At 42.4% G+C, this 15478-nt stretch overlaps 2 protein-coding genes across 9 annotated transcripts in view; both read left to right on the top strand.

Moving 5' to 3' along the window:
* The window catches only part of Ube2w (ubiquitin conjugating enzyme E2 W), an 87745-nt gene extending 80760 nt beyond the window's left edge, over positions 1-6985 (top strand). For all 4 annotated transcript variants that reach the window (XM_074068732.1, XM_074068730.1, XM_074068731.1 and 1 more), the window contains one exon: positions 6847-6985. In XM_074068732.1, coding sequence (XP_073924833.1) covers positions 6847-6945 — 99 coding nt within the window. In that variant the 3' untranslated portion in view covers positions 6946-6985. The remainder of the gene's footprint in view (positions 1-6846) is intronic.
* Positions 6986-7016: 31 nt separating this feature from the next.
* Positions 7017-15478, top strand: part of Stau2 (staufen double-stranded RNA binding protein 2) — a 316438-nt gene continuing 307976 nt past the window's right edge. The window contains exon 1 of one of the 5 annotated variants that reach the window (XM_074068728.1): positions 7017-7039. The gene's annotated coding sequence lies outside the window, so the exon portion shown is untranslated. Of the gene's footprint in view, positions 7040-7932; positions 8067-8480; positions 8638-15478 lie in introns of those variants that run through there. The other 4 variants (XM_074068727.1, XM_074068726.1, XM_074068722.1 and 1 more) reach the window with 4 other exon arrangements.

The following is a 15478-nucleotide window of genomic DNA, read 5'->3' as shown; positions in this document are numbered from 1 at the left end:
ACAAAACTAGGCAACAGGCCTGATTTGACCCACTGGGCACAGTTTGCTTACTTGTGCTTTAAATCATTGAAATCTCCCTTTTTAAATATTTTCTTGAAAGGTTGGTGATCATCTTCTTCCAGAGTTGGTGTTGATACAGCTTGAATGGACCATCAATAGTCTTTCAAGATAACATCGTATAGCTAAGAACCAGGGAAATAGAACTACTAGAAAGTGGAGACAGACAGCTACAAAACATGACCAGTTGATGACTAAAGATGAAGATGAAATTAGCAATGTAATGATCTTTATTGTCTTACTAGACATCTTACCTGGAAGACTGGAGCCTTCAGCTCTACCTACAGGTAGAGCCTTCTGTTTGGTCTCCAACTATTCCTTCCTTACTGCTTTCCAAAATGTGATCCTGGCTGTGCTCCCTACCACAAAGTTTCTGTGGTCACCTGCATTTGGGAAACAACATATCCTGTCCCTTTCATTCAGACTCCTACATTGGCAAAGTAAAAACTCTTAAGAAGTTCTGCAGAGAAGAAGCTTCTTTCCTTTAGTTAAATTCACAGCTTCTTAGATGAACTTCATCAAAAGATCCTGTACTAACAAAATATATATGAATACTCAGTGTAATTATGGGAATTATGGCACATGATACTCTGAATCAGTCCTATTTGTGGTCTCAAATTTGGGAATCTATAAGTCCCAAATTTTTATGCTTAAGATTTCTAGTCCTGTCTTTAGACTGGTTCTGGCTTTGTATTCTGATTTTAGAGAATCCAGTGATAACCTGACAGTGCTTATTGAGCTTATTTCTGAAAGAAGTGCTGGAAGGGGCTAGGTGTGATGGTGCATGCCTATAATCTCAGTTATGAGGGAAGCATAAGTAGGATAATTGCAGTTCAAGACTGAGTCAAACACTTGAGAGACACTATCTGAAAAATAAGTAAAGTAAAAAAAAAGAGGCTGGGAAGGTGGCTCAAGTATAGAGCACCTGCCTAGCAAGCACAAGATCTTGAGTTCAAGCCCCAGTACCAACAAAGTAAATAAATGAAAATAATGAATGCTGGAAAATTTGTTACCTGATAAGATCTAGTGACAAGTGTTTTAGTTTCTTTTGTTCTATAAGAAGGAGGAGACACTCACTGGAAAGAAGTGAGAAAGAGGCACTAGCATGCACTGGAACAGGAACAATTGGACAGTTTCTCAGCCAAGGGCATTGAGTAAGCCACCAGCTGGCTTAAGGCAAATGACTGAGCCCACCAGCTCAAAGACAATGTGTTCACTGTTTAAGGCTGTCTGTTCACAAAAGCCCTAGCTAAGGGGCTATCTCTTAGTCAGCTTAAGCTCTATAGCTGGGTAATTTATAAAGAGCAAAAATTTGTTTCTTATAGTTCTGAAAGCTTAGTAGTCCAAGATCAGTACCTGGTGAAGATATTCTTGTATCTGCTGAATTCTGGCAGCAGATTCAGTACCTGGTGAAGATATTCTTGTCATGTCCTCACATGGCAGAAGATGAAGGGCGAAAGGGAGAAGCAAGGAGGTAGAGCCCTCATGGCCTAATCACTTTCCCAAACACCTAACCTCTTAATACTTTTGCATTAAGTATTATGTTCTATCAAATGCAGCTTTTGGAGAGACCCATCATTCAAATGCAGTGGGCCAACTGAGACTGAAATCTCGTCACTCCTTTTTTTGGTTTACAGAGTTATGACCATCTAGGTTCTCACAAAAGTACTGCATAGCTAGCAGTGGTCTTGCCAGTGGATTCTCAGAAAGGTAAAGGGTATACTCCTCAGTGTGGCTCTGAGAAAATTAGGAGTTAGGAGTGGAGGTTCATACACTTTGAGGAGGAGTGGTAAACCCAACTCCTAAGTAAGCTAAGTAAAGGTTGGCGGCCAGAGCTGGGGTGGGGAAGGGTAGGAGAAGAGAAAATCATCATACAAGCTTTGAGATGGTTGGAGGTTTTATTATCTATGGATATCTGGGCCAGTCTTTAGGGGAAGATATCTCTAGAGGTGAGGAAAGTCAGGCTGTGTTTAGCCCTTGGCACAGGCCAGTAGTTACTAGAGGAGAAAGATGTTTATCACTTTTTTTGTTTGTTTGTTTGGTATTGGGGCTTGAACTCAGGGTCTACACCTTGAGCCACTCCACCAGCCCTTTTTTGTAAAGGATTTTTTTTGAGATAGGGTCTTCAGAACTATTTGCCCAGGCTGGCTTCGAACTGCCGTTGTCCCGATCTCTGCCTCCTGAGTAGCTAGGATGACAGGTATGAATGAGCCACTGGCACCTGGCCTATATATAACTTCTTAAGCAATGGGGTGTGTATATTTGAATACAGTTGACACATTGGAGAGGAGAGAACAATCAGGAACTTGGACTGAAGGGGCAGATAAGTAGATAGGCCACACACCTCACCAGCGAAACAGAGACAACAAACAATTTCTTATAACACCAGTAGGTCTCACTGTTCCTGGCAGGTATGTTGAATGAGCAACTGAATGATGATTTGAGCCTGCAGGTGAAGCTGGGGTGGGCTGGGTCAGGGAGGAGCTCCTACTCTGGGTATGAGTCTCCTGATACCACTACAAGGTCAGGCCCAGCCTGACTGCCTTCTGTTGATCCCTCCCCAGGCCACATCTCATCTTCTCATTGGCACTATGGCCCACTTTTAACTGCAGCATGTCCCAGAAACAGTACAGTTCTATGTTACTGTTATGTGCTACACATTGCTGGAAGTTTCTTCCAGCTTCCAGCTTACCTCTTTTCTTCTGTGGCTGCAACTGCTGGCTACATTGATCTGCCCAATGCTGCCCTCTTGACCTGGGGAGGAGACTGGGCTATAAAACAGCATTCATTCCACGTGGTGCCTCTTGATTCTGGGTTTTGTAGTCTCCATTGTTCAGATGTGCATTTATCTCCAAGAGGCAAGAAAGAGTTAGACACATCAAGTCAGTTGCCATGAGTCACATAGATCTAGGTAGGTTACTCATGGAAGGAAATTGACAATGGCACTTTTGTATTAATGCAGGAGTAGTATAGTGAAAAGTCAAGGTGATAGACTTCAGAAAACGTGTGGACTTTAAATGTGATCCTAAAATTCTTTGACAAGCCTCCCATGGAGGGATAAGATCAGGCGCTCTCCCCTTGAACTGGGCCTCATGACTCTTTGACAGATAGAATATGCAGAATTCACAGATTTGTGTCCAGGTCCAGGACTCCAGAAACAGGAGGCCTTTAGTCTTGTGTGTTGGACCCCCAGCACCTGCTGTGAGGGAGCTAAACAGTCATATAGGAACTCACATTTGGGTGTTCTGGTAGAGGGGCCACTGAGGTCCCTGCCGATAACCAGCATCACCTGAGACCTTTCTGTGATTTGGGCTCTTAGCCTTTGAGGTGCCCTTGCTGTATTTCATACAGCCCAGGTGAGATACTGAGCCCTGAATGAAGAAATTGTTTCAAGCCACTACATTTTGAGGTGGTATTTTACACTGCAATATATCACTCTTTCAGAATGCAATTGACAATCATCAAAGAGAGGAAAGAATGCGAAAGTATAGAAACCTGGAATTTTCAGGTATTTCCTTTTCTTTATAAATGGAAAGGTGGAAAGATGCTTTATGTTTATTTAGTTAGTGGTGGTACTAGGGTTTGAACTTAGGGCCTTGCACTTGCGAAGCAGATGCTGTACCACATCAGCCATGCCCATGTTTTAGATATTTTTTGAATAGAGTATCATGTTTATGCCCAGGTCAGCCTCGTATTTATGCTTCCCATGTAGCTGGAATGTCAGCATGTGCCACCACACCCTGCTTTTATTAGGTGAGATGCAGTCTCTGTCTCACTAACTTTTTTTGCCCAGACTGTCCTTAAACTGTGATCCTCCTGATCTCTGCCTCCTGAGTAGCTAGAATTATAGATGTAAGCAACTGCACACAGCTGGAAATATATATGTATTTTGGTGAGCCTGGAGTTTGGACTCATTGATTCACACTTGCAAAGCAGGTGGTCTACTGCTTGAGCCACATCTCCAGTTCATTTTGCTCTGGTTATTTTGGAGATGGGGTCTTGAGAACTATTTACCAGGGCTGGTCTTGCACTGTGATCCTCCCAATCTCAGCCTCTCAAGTAGGTAGGATTACAGGTGTGAGCCAACAGCACTTGACTAGAAAGAATGTTTTGTGTAGCTAATAAAGAAGGCTTTTGGAAGGGGGGTATGGGGTAAATGAAGAAAGGAAAGACAGAGAGGTGATTGATATGATGTTTGTCAAAATATTCATAATTAAAAAGCACTTAAAGAAGTGCTTGACCTTGTTTAAGAAGCAATACCTGAACTGGAGGTGTTGCTCAGTGATAGAGCATTTGCTTCATATGCACGAGGCTTTGGGTTCCATCCCCAGCACCTCAGAAAAATGCCATCCTTCATCTCCACTCCAGCTTTCCCTTCTCCCCCAGTGTGCACAGATGTCACAAATTTATTTCCACTACAAAGAAATTTAAATAATTATATGAAAGACATATTACTAGATTTTGTAAGCATATGTAGTTCAAAGAAAAGTCTCAGAAATGTATGGTTGAGATGGTGGCATAAAGCCAGGTTTTAGACGTTAACCCAAACTAATGAAAATTAAATTTTATTCTCCCCAGAAGCTTGACTGGGCAAAGCTAAGCCAATGGAAGAGCTGGATAGAGTCTCCTAGATTAAATATGAGCAAAATGAAAACAAATTATGTTTCCATTATGCCAATCATTACAGCAAAAGTAGCAATAATAAAAGACAAAGAGGAACCCTGGATAGAGGAAAAATAACTCAGGGTGGGGGGCATTTTCAAGTGGCAGAGCCCCTGCCTTGCAAGCATAAGACCCCGAGTTCAAATCCCATACTGCCAAAAAAAAAAAAAAAGTTGGGCATCCGTGGCTCATACCTGTAATCCTGGCTACTTGGGAGGCTGAGATCGTTATCTCTAAAATAACCAGAGCAAAATGGACTGGAGATGTCGCTCAAGTGGTAGAGCACCTGCTTTGTAATCACAAAGCCCTGAGTTCAAACATCAGTCTCACCAAAAATAGAAACAAGAACAACAACAAACAAAAAATCCTCATGGAACAGAATAGTACTCTCTCTGAGTATTTTGTGCTATAGTTAAATGTAATACAAGTGTACATTCAATAAAAGACCTCAGTTTACACAGATTCAGATGAAAGAGCAGACTGTTAATCTATCTCATCTTGTATTTTACCTAGGTAAGGATGAAATTAAGATTTAAAACAATGCCATTTAAAATTTAACAAATTACAATAAAAATACTAGAAAATATGACAGAAAATCAAATTTCTGGCATGGTGGAAAGTGTACCTGTCTCCAAAAAAAATTTAGACAGATGATGGATTCAGAGGAAAAAGAAAAGTCAGTGCAAAAATAATTGGGTCCTTATTATTTTTATTAAAAATATTTATCAAACTGTGTTTCATAAGACTTCACAATTCATTAAATGCATTTTTTTTGAGACAGGGTTTTACTATGTAAGCTCAGAACTCAAGTAGCTTAGGCTGGCCTCGAACTTATGACCTCGCTGCCTCATCCACCTGAATGCTAGAATTATAGGCACGCACTACCATGTCTGGCCTGTTTTCTTATTCTTAATGATTGCATTTGAAACATAATTTATTTCTACTGTTTTTTAGTATAGTGTTTTAGGTGGCTGATGTTCTAATATTATCTTGACATCATTACTATAGAAAAATATATTGAATTCCAAGCAACTAATTCACTAGTGAACACAAAAATTCTCTGGGAACTTCCAGAATGGTTTTCTAATAGAGCTGAAGTGTATGGAAGTGCTAATTTCATGCATGCATCCATTCATTCCTCTGTAGGTTCCATGAGTATAAATACTTGGTGGATCTTTTTAGTTGCTGCATATCCCTGGGCACACAGTAGGTGTTCAGTAAATGTTCATAAATTCTCTAATTCATTCATTTTATAAGTATTTATTGAGCACTGTATTAGCTCCTGGAGAAATAAAGACGAGGAAGTCATCATTCTCTCCTCCAAGGATTTTAAGGTGTAGTGGAAGAAACACACAGTGTTTAGTGATAAAAATATTTTCGGATATAAGCATATAGAGGAGAGTAACTTAAATGGTGAGGAAGGCTAGAAGAATTTCAAGGGAAAATTGATGTGAAGAAAAGGACAACAGGGTTTGCAGAGTGATTCAAGTAGTACAGCGCCTGTCTGGTAAGCTTGAGGCACTGAGTTCAAACTCCAGTACTGCCAAAAGAAAACAAAACAAAGCCACACACACACACACACACACACACACACACACACACACGAAAAGGATAATAGAAGGAGAAGACATAGTGGAAGAGAAACTGTAGATTGTGATGTCCGTCCTATGCTCAAGCCTCATTATGGTGAATTTGAAAGCACGATTCTTTTTTTCTGATGGTTGAATATTTGACTGTAATGGTACCTAAAGATGAACTGAGAAATCAGTTGCTTTGTTTTAAATCAGCTGCCAAATATTCCCCCTGCTTTTTACATAGCCATTGTTTTCAAAAACTATGAAAGATATTTTAACATAGCTATTAAGATGACCGTGCCATCCAGGTGATTTCATATACTGATACCTCTATACCTTGAGGAGTTGAGAGTGTTCAAGCTAAAAAATAATATCCTTTTTGATAACCACTTTTTAAAAAGTTCATTCTATTTGGGGTTTAAAATCAGTTATTGGAAAAAGTTATGGCAGATAGGAAGTTTTCAATTAACTTTAATGACCTGGATCAAAGAGAATGAAATTTCTGATTACTTCGGAGTCATTTCCAGAAGCATAACTCATCCATTTATTCCAGAAGCATTTACAGTCCACCCACTTGCTGGGACTACAGAGAAGAATGAGACAAAGAACCTGCCTCACAACAACGCACTGTTTGCCAGGAGAAGACAGCTAGAAAACAAAGAGCGCAGTATGTCTACGGTATCAGAGAAGAGTGCATCACAGAAGAGCATGGCCTGCTCAGGGGAGCTGGAGTGCCTCTCAGAGAGGTGATTTGTCAGTGCTTGGACGATGATTTTTCAATGGGGGAGGCAGGATAGGCAGTTGGGGGACAGGGAAGGATCAGAGAAGGGAGATTTGATGTCGCCTAAGTGCTAGAAGTCATTAATCAAGGCGTGGTGCCATTTAGGGAGTACCCCACAAGTTAAGTTTGAGGAAAATGGCAGAGGTGAGAAGGAGGGACAGGACCATGGGAAACAATTCTGGGAGGAAAATGGAGCAGTAGCCAACACTGAACCTACCACATGAGACTCACCATATGCCAGGTTCCGTTTAAGGGGCTTTACCTGTGTTATTGCATTTACACACATTGCTAAATTTGGTTTCCATAAAAAAAGAATAAGCGAATGCATAGCAGAGCAAGCCCACCACACTGTTTCCCCATTTGTAGACAGGAGAACTTTCGGTTAGTTGATGACTGGAATCACAGGCCTGGTAGCCATTTCTCAGGTACATAAGCCACACCAGCAAGGAACCCAGGGAGTAACAACCCACGTGGGTAAGTTTGTGAGAACACACTGAGAGTTCTATTTCTAGACTTCTTTTATTATCCGATTATTTTTGGTGCCATTTACTAAATAAAGTGTTGAGTTTCACTGCGTTGAGGTTATCTGGACGTAAGTAACCCACATCCAAACCAGGACGAAGAAGCAATGTGAGTTTCCTGGCACCCTTGTTTAAAAAAAAAAATCTAGAATCTAGGGCACTGCTTTAAGACGGTCCTCATTTTGGATTGCAAGGGCTTCTTCTTCATGTGACCACACCAGATGTTTTTATTTTTTGGTGGCGAATGGTGGGGCGCCCCGCGGATGTCGGAGAGCAGGTGACTGGGGACCAGGCGTGTTTTCCGGGCGAGACGAGACAGCGAACCAGCCTCCTCCCCCCGCCCCCTCCCCGCGTCTGGAAAGGTGCGGGATCCGCCGAACCGGCGTCGCACAGGCGCGGCGGGAGCCGGCGCGGGATGGTCGCGCGTCCCCTGCACGGCAAAGGCGGGTAGCCAGCCAGCGGGCCCGGGAGGTACGAGCAGGGGGTCGGGGCGCGGAAAGAGCCGGGGCCCACGGGGTGGGGGAGAGTTGCGGAGCGCAGGTGTGGAAGGGGCCGCCGAGAAGGCGCGCAGCCACGCGGGGGACCGGAAAGCCGCGGCGGGGCGCGCCCCCCCAACCCCTCGCTCGCTGGGCTCCCGAGGGCCCCGGGCCCGGAGCTCTGGGCCGCGGGCACCAGCACCGCAGCTCCGCTGCAGCACGGGGCCGGACAGCCGCCAGGTGGCGGACAGCCGCCAGGGGGCGGGAGCAGCGCGGTGAACAATGGCGGCGCTCGGTCGCGCGCCGGGGGCGGGGCCTGCGGAGACGCGCGCGCGCGCGCGGGTCTGGCGTGCTGGGGCGCGGGCGCGGCTGCGCAGGCGGGGGCGCGCGGCGCGGGCCCGGGAGGGCGCGGCGGGAGCGCTGGGAGGCGGGCGAAGGCGGGGGCGGTGTGCCGAGGAGTGGAAGCCGGCGTCGGCGGTGGCGTCGGCGGCGGCGGCCGAGCGGGGTCAGTTCTCTGTAGTGTTTGCCAATGTCGGATCCGTCTGCAAAGTGTCCCTGGCAAGAAGGTAAATACCCTGGTTGCGGGAGCCCGGGAGGCTCCGACTTCCGCCCCGCTGGCGGAGGAGGCAGAGGGCGCTGGGGAGCCTTGCAGGTCCGCGGCGCGGCGAACCCCGAGAAGAGCGGGCCCCGCTCGCGGCCTCCCCTCCCCCGCGCCATCCATCCCTCCCTCCCGGGGCTCCTGGGCTAGGGGGAGGGGAGGGCGGTGGGGATGAATTTGGGGGGGGCGTGTGTGCAGGGGGGTGGGACGACACAGGTGTCCTGAAGGTAGGAGCCGGGAGGAAGCGGGGAGGCCGGCGCAGAGGGGGTGCCGGGGTGGGGGGCCCCCGGCGGGGGGCGCGGGAAGGTGGGGTCGCGGGCCGGAGCGGGCTCTGTCGGAGAGGGAGGGGAGGCGGGGAGCGCCCGGGCCGGCGGCGGCGGCTATTTCTGTATAATGGGCAAGTGGCGAAGACGTAACTCGCCGGAATGGAGGTGGGGCCGAGGGCACGAAATGCATCCTATGACAGGCCACTTCTGCGTTGGCCCTTAGGACTACAGCTGTGGCGCTCGGCTTAAAGGGGTAGTTGGCATTGGTGACCTTGCCGGGGCACAGGCAGCTGGGCGGGAGACAAAGCTCGGCTACGGAATCCGCTGGGCGAAAACAGGGACTCCTGTCCCTCCCCCGGCAAGCAGTGGACGACGCTGAGGGGGACTGTTCCGCAGAGCCGGGGTTGTTAGGGAGGGGCGGGATAATGGCCTTGGGGTTTGGAAGTCCCTGGAACTATGCACAGTTTTGCATTTTACATTGTGAATAATTGTCTTTGGAAGGGACTCATATTTGCCATGATGTTTGTCCCCCATCCCACCTCTTCCCTCCCCCCCCCCCAAAAAAAAAGAAAGGTTAAGAACTACTGGGGTAGAGAGGGACCATCCAGTTAGGGTAGACCGGGAATTTACCAAAGAATTTAAAAAAGTAAGTGGATTCTGCAGAAGGGGTAGAGATGATCATTTAAATGTGTCTCACTGACTGCAAACCTTTATTATTTAATGTTTGGTTTCACAATTTTGTTGAACTTGTGTTGAGCATCCTTGGATTCTGATGTATTCTTGTTTTTGGGAAATCACGCTGAACACTTGAAATCAAAATTGTGAAGGCCAGGCAGGATGATACCTGGTAGGAGAAAGTATTGTAACATTTCTTAAGTAGGGTATTTCTTTCCCATCCTTGTTTTCTTAAGATGATTCAGATATACTGTTGTAAGTTGAGCTGTCTTGGAAAAATCTTAATAAAACCATCAAAACCAAGACTTCTGCAAGCATGAAGCCCAGAGTTCCATCCTCAGTCCCACCAAAAACAAAAACCAACAACAACCCCCCCCCAAGACTTTGCTTCTTGATTGCTTTGTAATATAGCTTGTTTTTCACTGTTCAGTTTGTCTATATTTTACTGCAAACCAGAGATATCAAATAGCATTTGAATTGGGGATTTGCTGCATTTTGCAGCAGTCCTGTATTACATTTTCAAAGCAGTAATGCCAAACTAAGTGGAGTGTGTGTGGATGTGTGTCTGTGTGTGTGCACTTCTATGGTTTCAGCTCTTGTCACATTGCCACATTTCGTTACATGGCAGTGCTCTATGAAATTTATTTCTGAGCCCTAGGACGTGGTATGTACTTCCTCACACATTCCTGCTTTTTTCCTTAAAACCCGTGTTTTGTATTTGTAAAAATGTTGCTCTCTAATCCTAACCCAGTGTCACAAAGAATTTTCTCCTGTGCTTCTTCTCAGGAGTTTTCTACTTTGTTTTTAAGTAGAAAACAAAGAATGTATTGTTAATTTCAAAAATGTAATTTTTAATTTGTTCTTTGGAAATAATTTCAAAAGTTTCAGAAGTCACAAGAATAAGAATACAAAGAACATCCTTGTAACCTTTACTCAGATTCACCTGTTATTTTACCCATTTACCCTTTTACCCTCACATAAAAAATACTTTTTTCCCTAGGTTGTTTAAGGGTAAAGAGATGTATGTTACAGGCATTTTAACTCCAAAATACTTGAGTATGGAAAACTGTTGAGTTTTCAATTTTAGCTTCCCTGGAATGAAGATGTAGGAAAAAGTGGTTTGTTCTGCTGTTCAACAAAGAATTAAAAAATATCTAAGATGGCAATGTAACTTTCTTTCTTTTATTCATATAAACATTGTGCATACAATGTTTGGGTCATTTCTACCCCCTTCCCCCCGCCCCCTCCCTTTCCTACCTGCCCTGCAATGCAACTTTCAAATATGTAAAAAAACATAAAGTGAGGCTGAGAGGGTTTCCTGTTTATGTGGGGCAAAATATTGTTTCTTTTTTCTTTGTACCTAATGTCTTTAATCTTTGTTTGGTGGTATTAGGGTTTGAAATCAAGGCCTCACAATTGCTAGGCAGGCTTTCTACCACTTGAGCCACTCTGCAGACTCTGCAGACTCTCCAGACTCTGCAGGGTCTTGCGAATTGTTTGCTTTGAATTGGGTTTGAATCAGGAACCTTCTGATCTCTGCCTCCTGAGTAGCTGGGATTATAGGCATGATCCACTGCTGCCCAGCTTCTCTTTACTCTTATTCTTTGTGGTGCTGGAGGTAGAACCCAGGACCTTTGGCATGCTAGGAAAAGCACTCTGCCACTGAGCTGTATCCCAGCTCAACTCTTGTTCTTATCACTTTTTTGAGATCCTCCTTCCTTAGCCTCTGTGTGCACCACCACACCTTCCTTTTTGTACTCTGAGTGCTTTCTCTCATTATTTATATGTATAGAGGGAAAAACATCTAGGTATTGTGGAATTGAACTATCTGTTAATACTGGACAGCATAGAGGTATGCAGTTTGATTAATCATATAGATCTATTTGTGCCTTTCCTAGGGACTATGTTAGATGAGTGCTACCCATAATAATTGTAAGTTTTATTTATGCATGTATTACTGATTTTGAATAACTTCCAAAAGTTCAGTATACCTGCCTTGCCATTATGTTGTCCTAGAGTTTAAGCCCTTGCCTTGGTACAGTAAAAATTTTAAAAAGGCAGGTCCTTTATAATTTAGTCTGTATTAAAGAGAAGAGGACATTGAACTTGTCTGAACTGGGCTTTAGTTCTAGCAGCTTGATTGTAGGCAAATAGCCTAAACACTAGAACAAAGGATAAGACCTACATCTTAAGGTGATGAGGATTAAATGAGCAAATGTAAAAATAGCAAAATATTGCACCTGGCATATAAAATTGGTGTCTGATAAATGTTACTTTCCCTCGGGGATTGGAGGAATGGCTCAAGTGCTTGAGCACTCACCACTTTTAGAGTGAGGCCCTGAGTTCAAGCCCCAGTACTGCCGCCACCTCAACCCTCCCTTCCCCCCCCAAAAAAGAAAAGTTATTTTCCCTTTTATTTTGGCTGATAGTATGTCATAATTTTCACTGGCATACATACTTAGAACCTTTCGTAGGCTTTTAAAAGAGATTAAAATCTGATACTGTTACTTTCTTAGAAGCAGTTTTTTTGGGAGTAAGTACTTTAAAAATTAAAATTAAAAGCATGAAAAAAACTTTTTAAAGGACCCCATGAATTTTTTAGAGTAAGAAGCTCTGAATCAATACTCAGTTTTGTGTAGTTTGTACTCTTAAGATTGGGGATAGCAAATGCTTTTACCTTTTGTATTGTCAAATAAGACATTTAGGTGAGAATTGCCTACTAATTGTGGGATGGGTGCTGATATTAAAAAGTTTATAGGTATTAATTTAATAATGATGTTATTTTATAGGGCAGTATTTATTGAGGATTGTATAGATTTTACTTTTACAGCTTTTATTAGGTGGGCATGTAATTCACAATAAAAGTGGTAAGTTATGTTAGCAGATACAGGTTGGAACTTCAGTGGTTCATGAGCAGCAAGTCTTCCTCAGTTTGTAGTGTTGTCACCATCAGCTACCCCGCCTGTTTTCTTTTGGTAGCTTGGAATCTGGAACTGCATGTCCTAATGTGACTGGATATCACTGTAGGGCATTTTTGAGACACGTGAATAGGTTTCTCTAAAAGGACTTAGTTGTAATTGGATTGAACTACAGCTGGAAATTCTTTTGATAGAGGAGAGGGAGATAGATTTTATGAAATCACAGATAATGTATAACTGCTCTGCATTTACTTGATATGTCTTGATATTTTATCAAATTGTTTAAAATATAGAACTGTAGACTGGGCATGTCTTTAAAGAACAAGTGAAATCTTAAAGACATGTGCCACTGTGGGCATTCTGAATTGCCCATGGTATGGTTTTCAGTTATGATTTTATGTTGATGTAAATCAAACAACTCGTTTGATGAAAGAGATTTTTTTTATTAGAGTGCTGTCCAGTTACCTCACACAGTGATGCTTTTAGACATACTAGTTTCATAAGTTTTCATTTATACAGTTCTTTATAATTTTGAAGGAAAGAGAATATTTCACATTGTACAATTTTAAGTGACTAAGTGTTCTAATTTCTTGGTGCTTCATAAAGTACCTTTGCATATCAGAAGATTAGAACTTTAAAACAAAAAACACGTACTGCAATATCTTACTGTGCTTACCTTGAAATCAGTCAGTCACCTGTGTTACTGAACTCTTAATATTGAAGGAATACATACTGATCTGTAGATAAGTATTTTTAATGTTTTTAATAGTTCTCAGAGTTGGTGAGTACCTAATGAATAATGCTAAATTGTAGCAAGTAAAGGATACTTAACTCACCAAGATGCTTTTAGTGGTTTATTTATAGTTTACTTTACAAATGAGTTGTTTTCAATTTAAAAAAGAAAATTGCTTGAGTTTACATTTTTAATTACAATGTGTATTTTAACATTTGACTAATGCTATGGTTTTAATGACCTCAACTTTTGAATTTAAAATGTCAATGTTTAAGTTTTATAACTTATCACATTTAATTTCTAATGTTACTCATTTGTTTATGGTGAATGAAATTTATTTTAGGCGAAGTAAAATAAATTTTACCATAGGAGCTTTGAATTTGAGTTGAGCTGCCGATTACGTTATTTATTGACCTCAGGACTTAAAGACTTAGAACAACAAACAAAAATTTATTACTACACAGTTTGTCTTTTCTTTTTTTCTCTTTGTGGTGGTACTGGAGATTGAACTCAAGGCCTTGTGCTTGTTAGGCACTCTGCCCCTTAGTCACACCTTCACACCTTATCTCACAGTTTCTGTGGGTTAGAAATCTGGGTGCTAATTAGTGCCTATGGCCTAAGGTCACTCACGAGGTTACATTCAGGCTTTTAGTTGGGGTTGCAGTTGCATGTGACAGCTTGACTGGTGGAAGACCTATTTCTACACTTGTTCATGTGACTGTTGTTGGGATTCAGCTCCTTGGGGCTGTTGGACTGAAGGTCTTGTTTTTGTTGGCTGTTAGCTGGAGGCTTCTTTCAGTTCTTTGCCTTGTATGCCTTTCCAAAGATAAGCTCAAAGTATGGCATCTGGCTTCCCTCAGAGCTAATGAGCCATTGATTAAGAGAAGATGACATCTTAAAACTTTTTATAACCTAATCTTGGAAGTGGTATCTCATTATTTCTGGTATCCTGTTTGTTAGAGGCTGCCTACTATAAGGATTTTAGTTTACTTTTGAAAGATTTGGGCTACTGGAGTGGCTCAAGTGGTAGAGTGCCTGCCTAGCAAACACAAGGCCCTGAGTTTAAACCCCAGTTCCACCAAAAAAAAAAAAAAATTGCAAAGGTTTACCACCCCCCAAAAAAATGCCCCCAAAACTCAAAGATACACAAAATAGTTTGGCGCTGGTGGGTCCCACTTGTAATTTTAGCTATTCAGGAGGCAGAGATCAGAGGATTACGGTTTGAAGCCAGCCTGGGGCAAATAGTTTGGGAGACCCTATCTTGAAAATAACCCATCACAAAAAAGGATTGGTGGAGTGGCTGAAGGTGTAGACCCTGGGTTCAAGCCCCAGTACACCAAAAAAAAAAAAAAAATACACGAAATAATTCAAACTGATGTTCAGAAGGTGATGGCCTAAAGAATTTGTTATAAAACTGAAATTCACCAGTACCCAAGCCATGTGTTCTTTCTACAGGATCCTGTTCCCTTAGAAAATGTGAAAACAAATTAGAACAGAAAAATTAATACGGATGTTGAAGACACTGTTGTAAGAAATATGAAAAGTTTTCAAAGTCATTTTGAATTGACTCCAGTTTGTCCTCTTGAGAAAATGGTAGCCACATTCATGGGTGTGATTCTGCTTGTGTGTATGTGTACTTTGCTTCTGAGAAGTTCAGTATTAAAATTTTGTAGCATAACATTTCTACACACATAATGGGCTTTAGCCCTTTTGCTGTGTTGTGGCTTGGTTGATAATTTTTTGGGGGAGGCACCTTACACAATTTATGTTTTATGTGAACCTTTCTCATGATTTATTTGTGTATAAATTTGGGGTTTCCTTTCTTTGTCATCTGTTTCTAAATTAAATATGGAAAAGATCTGCAACAAAGGGAAGGGGGTAAGGTCTAGAAGGCAGTAAACCTAAATTCAGCAGTGGGATGTGTAATGAGTGTAACTTATTTAAAGAAAAACTTATGTGCATACTATTTTTATATTGATAACAGAAAAAAACAGAAAATGAAAATATTCAGCTAAGTGATTGCACTGTGTATGTATTCTTTTTTGCAGTACATAAGCGACTACTAGTGTGTGTTTCATCTTCTTTAGGATTAACTTATAAAGTATACAGAGGATGGGAATAAAGCTGCTTAAAACCTGACTGGAGCAAGGGGAGTGTGCATTAAATATTGATCTGAAACTTTGAGTTGTTAATACCTTCCCTTTTGCTGGGATTGTT

The sequence above is a fragment of the Castor canadensis genome, chromosome 3 (genome assembly GCF_047511655.1).
Source record: "Castor canadensis chromosome 3, mCasCan1.hap1v2, whole genome shotgun sequence".
Classification (NCBI taxonomy): Eukaryota; Metazoa; Chordata; class Mammalia; order Rodentia; family Castoridae; genus Castor; species Castor canadensis.
The sequence above is the reverse complement of the archived record's forward strand: the minus strand, read 5'-3'. Positions and strand labels throughout refer to the sequence as shown.